Source organism: Nothoprocta perdicaria, unplaced genomic scaffold, assembly GCF_003342845.1.
Source record: "Nothoprocta perdicaria isolate Ctin4 unplaced genomic scaffold, notPer1 scaffold_152, whole genome shotgun sequence".
Classification (NCBI taxonomy): domain Eukaryota; kingdom Metazoa; phylum Chordata; class Aves; order Tinamiformes; family Tinamidae; genus Nothoprocta; species Nothoprocta perdicaria.
Genome location: NW_020454672.1, coordinates 1,713,088 through 1,729,806, shown reverse-complemented (window position 1 = coordinate 1,729,806; position 16,719 = coordinate 1,713,088). Strand labels below are relative to the sequence as shown.

At 44.3% G+C, this 16,719-nt stretch overlaps 1 protein-coding gene across 1 annotated transcript in view; it reads right to left on the bottom strand.

The window, feature by feature from the left end:
• TMEM135 (transmembrane protein 135) overlaps positions 1-15,890 on the bottom strand; it is a 152,888-nt gene extending 136,998 nt beyond the window's left edge. The window contains exons 1-2 of the mRNA XM_026034922.1: positions 15,750-15,890; positions 3,222-3,349 (exon numbers count right to left, since the gene is read on the bottom strand). Of these exons, the coding sequence (XP_025890707.1) occupies positions 3,222-3,349; positions 15,750-15,890 (269 nt within the window). The remainder of the gene's footprint in view (positions 1-3,221; positions 3,350-15,749) is intronic.
• Positions 15,891-16,719: the final 829 nt, after the last annotated feature.

The following is a 16,719-nucleotide window of genomic DNA, read 5'->3' as shown; positions in this document are numbered from 1 at the left end:
ACTGCCTGTGTTGCAACTTGTACCCATTGTCCCCTGTCCTGTCACCAGCCGCAATGGAGAACAGCTTGGCCCCTTCCTTCCTACAACCTCCCCTCAGCTATTCATACCTACTGATCAGATCCCCTCTCAGTCTTCTCTTCTCCAGGCTAAACAGGTCCAGTTTGCTTAGTCTTTCTTCATATGAGAGATGCTCCAGTCCCTTAATCATCTCGAAATGAGACACATCCACTCTCAGGGGCTGCCAAAAAGTCAAAAGTCTCTAAGACTGCATCACAGAGCAATGGATTCAAGGGATCATACGAGTCCCTCCCTCAACCACAAAGTAGTTGGAGAAGAAAGAAAAGCAGGGAAGTCTCATGTGCAATGAGTTAACCCTGTCCTCTGCCGCCCACCCAGCACTGGATGAGGGAAGGCAGCTCACATGGCTCAAGCAACGGAGACACGGAGCACATTCCTAGTGAAGGACTTCTCCACGTCACGAGCTCGGAAGCAGCTCTCTCAGAACATGTATCAGCATACAGTAGCAATGTGCAAACATACAATGCATTTTTACAGACTATTAAACCTTTTATGGCTTGTTCTCAGTTTCTTTTCAAGTAATGCTCTTTGACCATACTTAACTCCTAAACTGACTTATTCAAAGACTTTATCCATGATGACTCTCAACATCTTCCTCATTAAATAGTTAATTTACAGACCATCATTGTTTATGGGTAGAATTGTTCTTTTTTTTCCCTTTAAGTATTTCTTTTTACTTTTCAACATCAAATTCAGCAAATCATGTTAATTGCCAGATCTTTCCAAAACTGACAAGTCAGATTTTAACGTCCTAAGTGGTCTCCTGTAAGCAAATACTCACACTATTCTTCATTCATTTTTTTTCCAGACTCTTTTTAAGGTCACTGAAGAACAAAGAACAGAGCAGGAACACTACTAGCAACCTCTTTCTATTGTGAAAATTGATTACTTCTTCCTCTTTTTGTTTCACATATTTTATCCACTGATTAATTATTTACTGATTCCCAGAAGTCTCGACAAAAGCCACATGGGAACCTATAAATGACCAGGTCAGGCAGTTCTGTACTACTCCTTCAGACAGCACTAGAAAGTTGGAAAGTGCAGGATTTTTAATAATCACATCACCCACTGTGTCTTTGTTTAAAATGCCATGTATTGGCTCTCAGGTATCACAATCAATCGCCATGGTCCAGAATTTTATTCTCACCATAAAGTCTCTAAATGGTCCTTCCTTAAAATTGGACTTTCATACACTTGAACTGTAAGTATAAGCCTTCCTAAATACTTCCTTATTGTTATTTTGTCTTGTTAGTGACTTCAGCTGAACAGAGCCATTTACTTCCCCATCTTTGAACTCCAAGTCCCTTGAGGCAAGGTGTCCCTGCGGGGATCCTATAGTAGAGATTGTGGTGCAGCTGAGAACTCATCASAGAAGTCTCTTTGCAACAGAAAAATCACAGACAGCTCTCAGCAGACAGCTCTGCTACATGGCTGCATGGTTGTAAGAACAGCAGTTGAGGCACCTGCATGTACCCAATACTTCCCTCTCTTGCTTCCTGTAATTAGGGGAATTAAGAAGTGTCCCATAGTKTCTGATATGCCCAGAGATCTGCTGTATAACCAGAAATCTCCACTAGAGGAACAGCTGAAAACAATAAAACTAAAAACCACACAGCTATATTGAGAGGGCAACGTCCAACTACAGCCTGACACTGCAGTGAGATGACAGGACGTCAGAGCAAGGAAGACTAGGTACAACTCAGAAGAGCAAAGATACAACAGCACAAACAAAAATAAATAGATTACTTGAAAAACCRAAATTCCTTAGAGCTTTTTTTAACTTAGATTTCAAATCTCACTTTGAACTTCCCAAATAATTGATTTTAATGAGCTGCTTGTGCCTCCTTGGCTAGGGCCTCTCCTTCACAGCCTTGTCCCTCAGCTCTCGAAGCAGTTTGGAGGCCTCGTGCAGATGCAGTTTGATCTGCCAGGTTTGCCAGCAGATATCTTCCAAAAACTCTTGGTGTCTGTAGGCTTTGCATGTCTATGCATAACCTCCTTCTCCGGAGGTCTTCAAAACCCACCTGGATGCCACCCTGTGCCACATGCTCTGGGTGTTCCTGCTTGCGCAGGAAGGTTGGACTAGATGATCTCTAGAGGTCCCTTCCAACCTCAAGTATTCTGTGTTTCTGTTATAACAGCCCTTACAATAAGTATAACTTACCTCATTCTTAAAATGCTGTATAATTCAGAACTAGGACATTATCACGTGCATAAACAGGAAAGAAGTTTCATTTTTAACTATCCTGAAAATTACTGGCAAAATTCACTGGAAGCAGCTATGAATACAATGCGACCATCTTTCAGAGCATGACTGTATCCAAAACAAGACAGTTTAAACTAGAAACATGTAACTTGGAATAAAAGGACTGTCCACTGATAATTTCCAAAATAATGACTCTAATAAGCAGAGATGGTTGAGGTTAGGGAAAGAGAAACACACATACAATTTTATCTGAACAAACTACTCCAGAGGACAACAAATTGCATTTAATCATTCACTTTGTGGGCAGAGTATGGTATTTCAAGATAAAGTCACCTCTCAGTAAGAGAGCTGGTTGCTATTCTCACCCCAACAACTGCAGACATGTGCCATTATAAAGGTTCAAACCAAAACGATTCCTTTCCACTAGCCTCCAAGGAAACTCCAGGAGCTATAATGGGACTTCCTTCATTTATGACCATAATTAAGAAAAATATAAACTCAGAAGGCTACATTGAGTATAGGATAATTAAAACTCATCACAGCCTCTGCATCTGGAAACCAGGAAAAAAACAAATAAAACCAGTTTAAAACATTCTTTGTAGAAGAGAAAGATCAGGTTTTCTTGGGTACCTGCCAGCATATATTTGTACTTCCTGCAAATGTATTTTTTCAATCATGAAAAAGGAGAAAAAGAAAAAAAAAATGAATGCATTGACTTGTTTACCAACTCAAAAGATTCTACAAAAGGGGAAAATAAAGATGTGCATAGTGAACTGGTAAGCCCAGAGAGCAAGATGATGGCCCAACTGTTGCTTCTCTCTCTCCCACTCATTGCAAACATGCCTATTTTCAGAAAGAAACTGTATAAATCATGAAGCTACATTAAAAAAAGAGCTTTCCACTAAAAAACATTTAATTTTTATGACAGTATACTAACCTTAGAATGCAAAAGCAAGCAATATACAAGGTCCCATTTGCTGTCAGAAAGGAAGTTGATTGCAAGATCTCAGGTAGCAGTTTGTGCAAATAATAGTCAAGTTTTCGTTTCCTGAGAATAGCTGCAATCTGAGGAGGAGGGAAGAAAAAAAAAGGGGGGGACAAATTTTAATTCCATCAGTGGTTTTTTTTTTTTTTTTTTTTTTTTTTTTTTTTTTTTTTCTTTGCACATAGTAAAGGAAAAAAAAAAAAAAAAAAAGGAAAAGGAGACCTGCCCATTAAAGTAGTAAAGCAAAGCCTCTTAAATATGTTGGTTTTATGAACTCTATTACAAAGGTTTCTTTTGAACTTGTTCCAGCTGTTGCAATATTTATACCAGGAAACAGAACAGGCAATCTTATATTAAAAGTATAGGAAGAATTTCATTACCTTGTTACCACTGGCCATATCAGTCCAAAATGTTACATTGATATAAGCATATTAACATATGATAACTTTACAGAGCATTTTATTTTCCAGGTCAGAATACACTAAGTAATCCAACTACTGGTCCTACAGAATGCCTACAAAATGAAGGATTTCTAAAAATTTCCAACTCCAATTAATATTCTGCAAGTCCTCCAAAAGCCTTCACCATCCACGGGAAGAACAGCATCGTCCTGACACACTTTAGAGAAGGACATGCTATCTCTACAGAAATCCTACAGTAGTAAACAAGCAAGACCTAAAACATGAGTGCCCTTTTTGGTCACATTAATGCCCATTCTGTGTTTCATAAAGAAAAGTTACACAAGGTGTCAAATCCTCCAGTTGCTCAACATGTTTCTGTCCACCCAAATTCTACAGCTACCTAGGAAGGAGGTATGGACAAAAAGGGGTCAGACCCTTCCCTGAGGCACAGAGATGAAACAAGAGGCAACAAATACAGGTTCAAACACAAGAAGTTCTATGAGACCCAAAGAAGAAGCGTTTTCAGTTCAAGGTGGCTGCACATACAGGAGGTTGCTTAAAGAGCTGGTGAAATCCCCACCATGAAGAGACTCACAACTCAACGGGACAGGATTCCAAGTGACCTTGTCCAAGAGGCCCTGCCTTGAGAAGCAGCTCAGGACCAGGTGGCCTCCAGAAGTTCCTCTGACCTACAGGCTCCTACGATTCTACAAAGGTAGGTGCTGGGTCAACCAGGAGAGTTGCTACATTGGGGTAGGGAGGAGGGTTGTTTGTGTTTCAATAGCACCATCATTTTTAGCTGGAGTGATCTCCCGTGGCTTCTCAACACCAGCAGGAAGTATCAAGGATGGTGGAAATTGGGCCAATGAATTAGGAAGTTTCCAACTACACAAGCTCCAAACCATCATCACAAGTGAGCGACGGGCTGTGCACGTAACAGCTCTCAAAGGCCAAGTTCCTCGACGCACAAACGCGCAGGAGGGACCAGCTGCTCTGGAGCTGCTCGCACTGAGCAGCAAGCAGCTTGTTGGAGAGACAGGACAAGGAATCTGCTGCAACCAACTGCAGCAGAGCCCCGCCAAAATTAGCGTCCAAATGAAAAATGAAGTTTGGACTAAGGATTAAGGAGAAATATATGCATGAACAGACTTCTAGGAAGGGTTTTACACATTACTTCATCAAGTGTCAAGACTAATTAAACCATAATGGACTAGGTAATGATTCAATCCAGCAATTTCTGCTCAACTAAAGCCTTCGTGTGGCCAACACACTACACAGAGCACTAGTTTCTACCTCATCTGCTACTGCAGGAAAGACATTAATGTCAGGATGGAGTGAGAGTTTTCTGTGCTTAGTGAAATAGCACTGGCTTGTGTGTCGGAAGTATAACAGGAAAAGACTGGCATGGGAACAGAGTATGTTAATTTATGTTTAAAATAATGTCAATCAAAAGTCAAATCTCTATTTCTGGAGCCTTTCCTGAACAGATTTATACTATACTATAAATTTCTGCTTTCCTTGAAGAGATTTATGGTTTTACTATAAATTTCTGCTTTCCCTTCTCTTTCCTATTCTACTGATTGAAACACAGAGAAGACTCAGGAACAGTGACACATAAAACGGTCTAAAGAAGCACAGCTAATAGTAAAAAGCAGCTGAATGGAAGAAACCAATGCAACCTGATGCTTGCCCATAAAAAAGATCATAATTTTAATTTTCAAAGTGCTTTACAAGCACTAGCTAAATCAAATACCGCCCACAGCTGAATAAAGACGGCAGAATATTTCATCTGCTGGGCAKGGGGCTTCCTTTTCTCCGCACAATCAACATGTGACTACAGGGCACAAATAACAGAGATGCTTCTAATTTCCACTTCAGTCTCTTTCAGTTCCCTGTACAGCAGGGAAGTACTAAAGTTCACACTAAAAAGAGGGAAAGATCCTCACATCTGCCAGGCTGCAGAAGGTCCTTATTCCCACTGGGATAAACCTCACTCAAGGGTATCCCTATGATCCTTTATGTGGATGGTGGGCTAAAATTCCTGACACCAAAGGAGAGGAGCCTTCACCAACGTTGAGCTGTCACACACCACGCTGCTTTCCAGGCCAGACAGGGACATAACTGTTTAGCTCCACACCACAGAGCACCCATTAAACACACAAAATGTGTCAAAATTATCAAATCCTAATTCCATCCCAGGCAAATGGACCCTCTATGAAGGGTCTGCCTTCACCCTCTATGTAGAGGCTAAAAAGGCCTCAAGACCAATATCCACCATATATATATATATATATATCCATGACCCTACACAGACTCCACCACATAACCTTGCCCGCCTGTTGCTGCGAGCACTTACAGCAGCAACCAGACACTGACACTTTCTCAAGCAGATCTGCTGGCTGCCGGGAAAGAATATCCAGATTAAAGCATATCCAATTTATACTTATGGAGCAACAGACATCTATTTAACCAGCAAGAAAAATTTCAAACTTAGCAAGAATTAAGCACTAGTGACAGGGTGGAATATAACAACTTACTGCAGAACTTAGCTTGTAAGATACCAATAATAAAGGAAATCCTAATTTCAAAGCTGGATGCAGAAAGCTGCCACTTTCCTCTCGCCATACTTGAAGTTTTTCTACGCTGTGAAGTTTTATGCACTGAGAAGTTAAATTTAAGCAGTAGCACAGTCCATAAATGCAGCATTTGGCCTGTATAAGCACTAAAAAGAGATTTAAGTACGTTATCCATAGGCCCCAAYGGCAGCCGAGCTGCCTGCCCGCAGCCCTCCTTGCAATATAACCCCACTCTCTGCTCTCGCAAATCCGCAAGACGGTAGAACCCTGTGGCTGCCGCTTTTCTAGATGTCCCAAAACTTCAACAACTAAGCCCAAAAAGGAATTGTCACAAATCGTGCACTGTCACAGGGCAGGTGGCCWGAAAAAGTACAAAGCTTTCAAGACTTTGGTCTTCTGATTTGCTTCTGTTTGGATGCCCAAGCTACAGCTCTTGATCTCCTTTGGGCCTTCCAGTGCAACAGAGAGYGCAGACAATTCAGACACACTGCAGAGCAAGAAACAAATGGGTCCCAGCTCGGAGAAAGAAAAGGATCAACAGAGGAAGCCAGGAGGGAGGGAAAAAAAAGAAAGCTAAATACTTCGTGAGTAAAACCAGAATCAGCAAAGCTATGAATGCAACATAAGAGAAGTTTCAGAGGAAAAAAAATTAGAAATAAATGCATTTTTCTAAAGGAAAACTAAAGATATAAGAAATAAGTAGTCAAATAACTTCACGTACTTAAATACTTTAGTAGAGCAGTTAAAGGATTTTTTAAATATTCTAAATTGTTACTTCTTCTATGATATGCGAATCCAAAAGACAAAATCTTTGTTCCCAATGCAATAGGAAACAAAAAGATAAATCAACATTTATCTTTTAAAAGATAGCCAAGTAGCACACACTTAACAACATGGAAATTTTAAGAAAGCAAAAAATCTCATAGTAATAAAGAAGCAGAAGCATAAGTGGAGATGATGAAGCACATAATTTACAATCTATGCATTTATAATAATGCAGAAKTTTTATTTCAAAGCTAAAAGCCAGCAAAACCTACCAGATGATCAGGGCAAGTGCACATGTACCTGGATGAAACTTCAATCACAGCACTTCAGTCTGCAAGCAACCAAGCTTTTGCAAGCTTCAATAATCTGATAAAACAAAATAAGCTGCTCTCCAATGACAACGCCACAAGGGTAAGACGGTGATTTGATGAAATATGTCCCAATTAAGTGTGTAATCTGGGCTCTAGGCACAGGAAGAAGATGTAGAAAAAAATAAATAAAATAATGAAGCACCTGCCAGTGCGGCTTCCAGAGAAAACATGCGTCCCTAAACAGGATAATTGGCTTGAAAGGGAGAATATCTTTAGGAAAAGCCTCTTGAGTAAAGCAAGGTCAGCACATGGGAAAYCTGACTTCCTTTCTACCTCAGAAGACTGATCCAGGGCTGATCCAGTGCCCCAACACCATCTGGGGCCAGTTTCTGAGGAAAACAGAAAACAAGAAGCCTCRGGCCTGCTTCTAAGAAAAAACAGCTTTCTTCTTGTTTCTGCAGGCAACTGGTTAAAACGTAAAAGGCAAAATTAGATTACACTTTAGCGCAGCCTGGCAGCATTAGAARAGTTTTAAAGGCAATCCCATAGCCTTGTTGCAACAAACAGAGGGATTAAGAGATCACAGAGAGCACAGCGAAAGACACAGTCCCCAACGAGTCCTGCAGAATTCAGACACGAGCACCACGAAGCCGTCCTGAACAGCGGAACCTTTTGTGCACTTGGTCCAACTGGGAGATTTCTGCTCCTCCTCCCCTTATTCATCAACTCATCTCTGAAAATCCAGCTTGGATAATCTGCACCTTCTCTACGGTTCAAAACAAGTTCTGATGCAACTTTCACTAAAACACTCTGACCATTACAACCTTGGGGGGAAAAAAATAACGACAGCTTCATATATATGAAAACCACTTAATGTGTTCTAGTCAGGCCCGAAAGTTTYTCCTATGAAATTAAGTTTAGCATAGGTGCAAAGAACAGGAGAAACAGGCTACTCGGTCTCTAAGATTATTTTCATATGAAAACAGAGGAGGGTAGAAAGAAGTTAGGTACTTTAACACACAGCACAATTTTACACATGGCATTTGGGAGAGGAGAAGACACAGAAAGAGGAGAAAGAACTTAAAGTAATGCACTGGTCAGTTAAAGGCAAAAACGTTTTCAATGATGATTTGAATTCTAAGACTTCAAGTATTTTATGTCTGAAGTCTTAACAAAGCTGCTCACTAACTATTTCTGTATCATTAAATATGTAATTTACACAATTGCATTTTGACCCTCAAAAACAATAATTATGAAAACACAGCCAAGCAGATTCAGATTACTATCTGCTTGCCACTTTTTTTTTTAATAGTGCTTATAAATCTCGTAAAAGTAAGAAATCAAAACTAGTTTAATCTCTCCTTAYTGTGGGACAGTATACATATTTCCAACACAGGGTGTAGCCTGCCTCTTATTAAAACACAATTATATACTCTAATGCAAGAAAAAAAAATACGAGCTAGGCTGTCAGTGTGTCCCAGAAGAAAATTACCGCCGGGATGAAAGACAAGTTTTTCCATGACGAAAGGCATCAAACAGGCCTCCTTATTTTAAGTGTAATATGGATGTAGGATGTATCCTACATACTACATCATCCAACCACAATAACTTAAGTTCTCAACTCCAGCAATTTTCACCTATGTCTCTTAATTGTGTCATTAACAGCAGAAATTGCACCAAAAGGCTTGTTCACTAATATTACTCACTGACYGACCCATATTCACAGGCTGATGGGTCCCATGGCAGGCTCAGAAAAACCCACAGAACTTGCCCTGATTCCACAGAAAATTCACTCACTACTATTAAGTTCACATCCTCCTCGTTTGTACAAACTTGTTGTCTTTAGAACACGTCAGAAGGATGTTCAAAGCCTATAATGTTTTACAAGAGCTTACGTACATGTTTAAACAGGTTTAAAATGAAAATTTAGAGGCTATCAATAATGTTGTCTACTTTATATAATATATGCCCTGCAAGTCATTACAAAGCTATGGAAAAATGTACACTCTTCTGTCACATGGTAAAAGAGGAGGAGCACTCTCCAGTACGCAAACCAGGTAAGAAAGTAACTCAGATAACTTTAAATGACAGGTAGAGAAACTGAAGTCAGATTTCTTCCAAAAATACAYGTCCTTGTATATTGTTTTATAATTGTTGCCAGTTTTGTAAGAATTTTAAGAACTTGATTGCACTGCTTGTAAAAATGATTTTTTTGAGCATTTGGGAATTATGCTCAAAAATATAGTCAGGCACATTGAAAGACACTGCTACCAAATCAATGTCTCCTTTCTCACGGTCCCTCTTAAACATTCAGATTTACTGTTCCTCAACAAACTCATCCCATCATGATTTCACGGACTGCCAAACTTGTGAAAAGCTTCCAGACTTTTGAATTATTGATTTCCTGAAATACTCTGAGGAAGACGGCGTGCCCCTCTGCACTGGCTTTCTCTGTCACCTCAGTCAGATGCTCTGTGAGGACAATCACGGGGGGCAGGAGAGCAGTATATTCTTTACCGCTTCTCCCTCATGAAAAATCATGAATGAGAGTCCTCGTACTCCTTGAACAACATTTAAAGTGCATTCAATTTGATATTCTCATTTCATTGTAGCCTATCTTTGTCATTTCTCTCACTTAAATGCCTAAAGTGTCATTTTTCATTCCCCTTGAAATGTCTAACTCAGCATAATTTTCAGCAATTTTTGTTTTACCTCTGAAATTCTGCACTGTACAACACAGCTGAACCAACATATCTATGTTTCATTGACAGCCCTTTTAACCACTTTTGCTGGTTTCTTGTATTTATAGTGTCCTTATTAGGATGTCTCTCGAGTCACGCAGAGTTGGGGCCTTCCCTGTTCTCTCCCTCTTTACAATGCAAGCTACAGCTCACTCCTTGGATTTGGAGCATAAATTCTTTAGTCCAGTTAAATCGATTGATTCTTTTAAAGGTTTTCAAACTTTTTGTAACACAATAATTTTAATAAAAGACCTGTTTTTCACTTTGTTTTTAAATTTATAGGGAACTACAAAGACTTTTACTGGTCTGTCCTCAAAGCCAACTGTACAGAACAGAACAACTACAGCCTGGATGAAGACGTGACTAAGGGATCGACCTGGTTGCCACACTGAAGCTGTTCATGGTCACAGTTAAGGTGCCTTCCAGCAGGGTCTGAAGACAAGGGGCATGCTGAAGGGCACTGCATGCCACTCATAGCATAGCACGGAGATACAGGACATCAAACACTGCATAGACATGAGACACCTCAGCACAACCCAGCTAGTGCTACAGCAACCCAGCACGGCAGGTTCTCACAGTAGAGTCAGKCTTCTTGATGGTCTAAACCCATAAAGAACACTGAAGGAGTAACATTGTTCTTAATCTCCCTATTCTACCTCCAAACACCTAAGGGTCCACTGCACAACYGAAAACCAGCATCTGATTAGGTTTTAACACAACCAGGAATTGTATACCTGATTTTATATATATATATATATATACACACACACACATATATAAATATACATATATATATATTTGTATAACCTGGATAGCAGAGCCTTCTCATGCATCTTAGGCACACTGTGACTACTTCTCTGCTGACAGAGAAAACAGGATGGTTTTTGTGTTAGTTTATTCCCTTATTTTGCCCAGGACCAACCCATATAGCTCCTAAAGAAAAGAGCTGTAGAAACAGGCAGCCTGAAAGAGCAGAGATAAGGTCCTGTACTCAGTCACTTGGTCCACTGGCCTTGAGGCTGATCTCCAGCAACGTAGATATGGCCAATAMAATTAAGTGACACCAGTCAAGATATAAATTGCACTTTAGTTCTGTCCCACCTTGATCTTTAGCTTGATATCTCAGTTATCCACCCAATAACTTTTGAAATTATTCATTAGCTTGATAACTATGGGTTTACTGCTGTTATTGCCTCTTGTTGATCAGAGACTGCTCTGCAAGATGACCAGTCAGTCATGCACAAGACTAACTGGCCCATGCTGTTAACTACCATCAGTTTCCCTCTCCTGTCCATACAGGAAGCAAAGAAAAAAACAAATAAATCTTACCCAGTTGCAGCAATGTATCTTTAGCAATGTTACAGAAAATGCTGCCCTAGGGGACTTACAAAATAAATAATATAGCTTAAGAAAGAACATGCACACTTAATGGTCTAACAGTGCCAAAGACTGTATCAGAACTGGAATGTTAAGTAGGACAAGGATCTTGAAGTGATTGGCATTTAAGAAAATGAAAATTATTAAAAATAAAATGAGTCTTGAAGATCGTTAAGGAGGGTGGAACAGCAAACTCTGGTGACAATGCCCAACAGCTGACRGAACAATCCCTGCTCCTGAAGACGGGCCATGCAGAGCAGCTGGCATCGCTGCTGCTATAAAGCTAACACTACCTGACAGCACATTAGTCTTAGAGAAAAACACCTGRAATCCAAGCCAGGGGAAAGCTAACAGTTAATCAGCGCAGAGCACTAAGGGGACRGTTCTCTTTTTATTCAGGAGTAAAGACAAACAGGAAGAAGGAAACGCATGAGATGTTAGGTGCGAAAGACAACAGCATAAGGGGTGATGGCTGAGGACAGAGAACACAGTGCTGAAGGACGGAAAGTCAGAACAGAGCTTGACTTGGGTGAGGGAAGAGCTTGGCTAGAATCCCATCAAGTTTCACACAGCTGGGATTTTCCAGGAATCCCAGAATCGTTCAGGTTGGAAGGGACCTCTAGAGATCATCTAGCCCAACCCCCTGCTCCAGCAGGGACACCCWGAGCACGGGRCACAGGGTGGTGTCCAGGTGGGTTTTGCAGACCTCCAGAGAAGGAGACTCCACAACCTCCCCGGGCAGCCTGTTCCAGGGCTCTGTCACCCTCACAGCAGAGAGGTTCCTCATCACATGGAGATGRAACTTCCTTTGCTTCAGTTTATACCCATGAGTAATAAAGGATTTTTTTTAATGAAGACTGCAAMAAGATTTTGCTCCAAGAGTTTTTTCATAAAAACAACCTAGTTTTTGCAAATGTTTAAGATTTTTTTTTTTACATCATCTATACTTTAGAACATTGTGGCTATAAGTTCACCAGAAAACCCCTCTTTASTGGGCTTCCTGTAGACCTTAGTTATACCAGGCATCAAGCCGCTCTCAGTGCTGGAATACCTGGGGAATTAGGCATTGCAGATGCAAACTGTAGAAGACTCCTTGGGAACAAGAGGTGACTTGCAGTGCTTCCGAGGCAGCAAGCAAGGAACCCTGTTTTCCTCCCTTCAACTTACTGACATAACCCTGCCAGAGYCTCAGGCTCCCACCTTGGGACGGCCACCTCAAGTACTACAGAGCAACAGCCAGCTGGCAGAGGGACCAAATGTTTCCAATATTACCAGTTTATTTTCAGCTATTKATTCTAATTCATTTTCACACAAGCTTCTGGGAGAGGAAACTGTTTATACCTACTTCCCTTTGCCATCAGCTTGTGGCACCAGGAGTAGCAAACAAGGAGAAGCCATTTTACAATGTTGGAAGAGAAATATTAAGTGCAATTTTTTGATGTTGTACTACAAAAAAGGCTAGCACTAAGTAGTTCTAGAAACATTCTGAAAAATTCATCCAATTACATTAATCTAAGACTACTCAAAATGACTAAAGGTTTGTGCTACATGCTGTGAAATTCCATTCACAAATGGAGGTCTTTCAAACACAGCTTTAAGTCCTATAAAGAATTGCATTAGTGACTATTAACTGAGGRGGGCTCTTTCCCTGCCAAGCTACTTAATGCATGAGGCTTCCCACTCGTCCTCCGCCACCCCTCACACCCTTTCACTCTTTACCTTATTCTGTCTCCCACAYCCATCAAATCACTCTTATCAGTCATTCAGTTCACTAATGCAGCTGAAAACTAACCCAGCTGAAGAAAAACAGAGTGTAGTAACCTATTTGGGATTAATGAATTCATCGAATTTGCACCACAGGAGCCACAACAAGGTCGGAGAGCACCACAAAGGATGAGTACAGTTACGTGGCTCTGGGAAAAGCAAGGCGAGGTGGTTCTCCCTCTTTAGGGGCAGCAAGACTGCAGAGAAGATCTGCTATTCACGAAATCTGGATTAAAGTACTCAATACATTGAACATGGCCAAGAGAAATTTAAGGAAATTAAACACTGTAAACAAGACAGCATGAAAATTTATGCAGATATTATACAATGCATTATGACACTGACTGGTTGAAAAAGTTCTCACTCTACCTTGGATTTGTAACAAGATTTAACCRTTTATGAGGCCAAAATACAAAACAGAGCAAATTATTTTTAGATACACATGTATTTATGTATACACACACACACATACTTTTTTGAAAGAAATAGAGAACTTTCTTCTAACTCACAATTCACAAGGGAGTGAATTACAATGACGGTAAGAATAACCACGTAGTAGGCTTGATTATTGCAAAAARTCATCCAGCAATGCCCCTGCTTTGATTTAATGACAGCACTGTTTAAGCTGCTATAACTCGAGCCAGATCTGAGAGACTGTCATCACCCTGGTGGCTCATTGTGTGCCCATTCCCTCGTGGTGCTGGTATTTACACATCTGCACACTAAACTGGAAAGGCACCTAGATACAAAGGATAAATAGCTGGGAGGAAAGAGGGGAGAGGGAAGAAAAGAGGGCAGGGAGGGGAAAGCTGGAGAGGGGAGATGTTTTTTCTAGTTGTATTCATTTCCCAGTCCAGCTCACTGCTCACACAAAGAGCTGCCACTTCTGTTTGTGCCAGTCCAATGTAGAAAGGTTCATCTAGACACGACAACTGCAAAGTCCAGCCTGCCACAGAGGAAGTTACTCATCTACTCCTCAGCACACAGCCCTGCAGTGCTCCTTAGCACTCCTCAGCACACAGCCCTGCAGGGTCCCGGTCCTGATTCCAGGCACAGTTTGAGGGGGTCCCAGCCGTGCCAGGCCTGCTGCCACCCTCCTCCTTCCCCTGCCCTTCGCTATGGGCCGAGCGCTCTGTGGCACCAGTGCTGGTGCAGAGCTGAACAATATAAACYCAAGGGTTGGGTTTTTTTCCCCTTTTTTCCTCATACTTTGTTTGCAGCCAGCTCGGTATCCAGGGCACTGCTCACTCTTCCAAGCACCGGTACCAACCCTGCAGAAACGTGCAGGCAGGGACAAAGGATGCACTCACCCGACCTGCGGCAATTCCAAATTAGTCAGCTCCCAGGATATGTTTACACAGATGGATTCAAACGGATGCGAGCTCCTCTACCTACACCCTGATTTGCTGGAACACAGCCACCTGCAGCTGCGGTGATATAACCAWGTCTAACAGCACACTCACACACCTCACCTGTAGGATTCCCTCAGACTACTTAACCTCATGCCTAAGGTTAAACCCTTAACCTTAAACTATTTTTCAGTCTAGTTTCTTCGATATTCACTGCAGTCTTGCCTGGTAGCCCACTGATTACCAAGATTTTTATTTCCCTGGTGATAGCAACTTTATTCTTCCTCCTGCTAAAGGCACTAGCATTTAGGAAGGCTTTTTGTTCCTGTTTCATGGGTACTGAGGAATCAGGACAATGAGGTGACCGGAGAGTCCCCCCGCTCCCCCCCAAGCAGATTCACCCTCCGCTGGCAGCGTCAGGCCCTCCACAGCCCTGGTCTCTTCCCACGCTGGGAGCCAGTCACACTCCTGCACTCACACTCCTCACACCTCTTCCTCGGCCACCAGGATCCCCTCCAGAGCATCAAAGCTCCTCCCCAAGCCAAGTTCTCCCTCCCAACACCAACAACACCCACCCCCAGCAGGACCAGGCTCCCCCCAAACACCTGCTTTGCGCTGCTCCTCTCTGCCCCGGCCCAGGCTGCCCTTGACATCCCTCCCATCCTCCCTCTCCCGGAATCCTCTCCCTTTCCTCCTCCTCAACAACCCTCGCACCTTCTCCCCTCACGTCCTTCCTCACTAACCCAAGCCAGGCTCCCCCAGGGCCCTGTCCGGTGTGCCCTGCAGGCCAGGCCTGACACCTCCCCTGTCACACAGGTTGGAAGGGACCTCCGGGGATCGCCTGGTCCAGCCCGGCTCCAGCAGGGACACGTGCTCCCGCAGGCCGGCTCTCCCACCGCCTTTGCCTCCTCCCTGCCAAAGGCGGCCAGGCCCCTCGTCCCTGCCGCCCTCCCCCTGCTCCCTGCCCGGCTCCTCTCCTGTCTCTGCCCCACCGTGTCCGCCTGCCCTGACCCTTCCCGCCCCCGCTCTGCTCTGCCCCCCCACCGGCCTCCCCCATGTCCCCCCTGCCCTTCCTCCGCTCTGCCACCTCATGTCCCTCCTGCCCTTCTCCCCCATGTCCCCCCCGTCCGCGTCCTGCCCACCCCCCATGTCCTTCCCGTCCCTCCGGTCTCCTCCACCGGAGTCCCCCGACCCACCAGGTAGAGGGTGCCGTAGATGCGCAGCGACTCGGTGAGGGCGCCGTGCGTGACGTGCAGCACGGCCCACGAGCAGCGCGGGTGCCAGGTGTGCCCGATCTCGTAGCAGCTGTGGGGGATGGACTTGCTCAGCGCCGCCATCTTGACGTGTGTGCTGCGGGGGGGCGCGCGCGCTCCCGCCGCGTCACGGCCGATGCGGGAGAAAGGTCGCGCGGGGCGGGGAGCGCGCGCCCGCGCCCGCCGCGTCACGGCCGATGCGGGAGAAAGGTCGCGCGGGGCGGGGAGCGCGCGCCCGCGGGGTTACTCGCGGGCAACCCCCCCCACTCCCCCTCCCCTCTGCGCCTCGCGTGACGCGCGCAGCCAATCCGCTGCGGCGGGGGGCGGGCACGCGGGCTGCCGGGAGCGCTCCCGGCGGCCGTTGGAGCCGTTAGAGCCGTTGGAGCCGCCGCCGGTGCGCCGTTTTTTTCAGCGCCGCCCTCGCTCATCCCCGTTAGCAGATGGCGCTTCCGCCGCGCGTAGCTCGCGGCCCTTCCTGCGCGTTTCGATCCCTCCCGCCGCCGCTGGCGGAGCGGCGCGCCGAGCTAACGGTGCGGGGCGGCCGGAGCGGCCCCCGTGAGCGCCGGGGACGCGGGCGCGAAGGGCCCGAGCGCCGCCGGACGCCGAGCTAGGGGCTCCGAGGCGGGAGGAGGTGGCGCGGCCGCCGCCGAGAGCTGCCCCCGGCTCTGTCGCCCCGTGTCACTCACAGCCGGGAAGGGCAGCCAAGTGCAAGGAGGGCTTGTGGGGGCAGCGCCTCGGTGATGCACCTCAGGGCACCCGCAGCTTGTGAACAGCGTGGCCTCTGTGTAGCACACAGACCTTCTCGCACAGTGGAGCTGAAAAAAGGGGCAGAGAAAATGGTCAAGGAGGTGGGAAAAGCTGCTCTATGAAGAGAAGCTAGACAAGTGGATTCTCTCTGGTTTGGAGAGAAGCT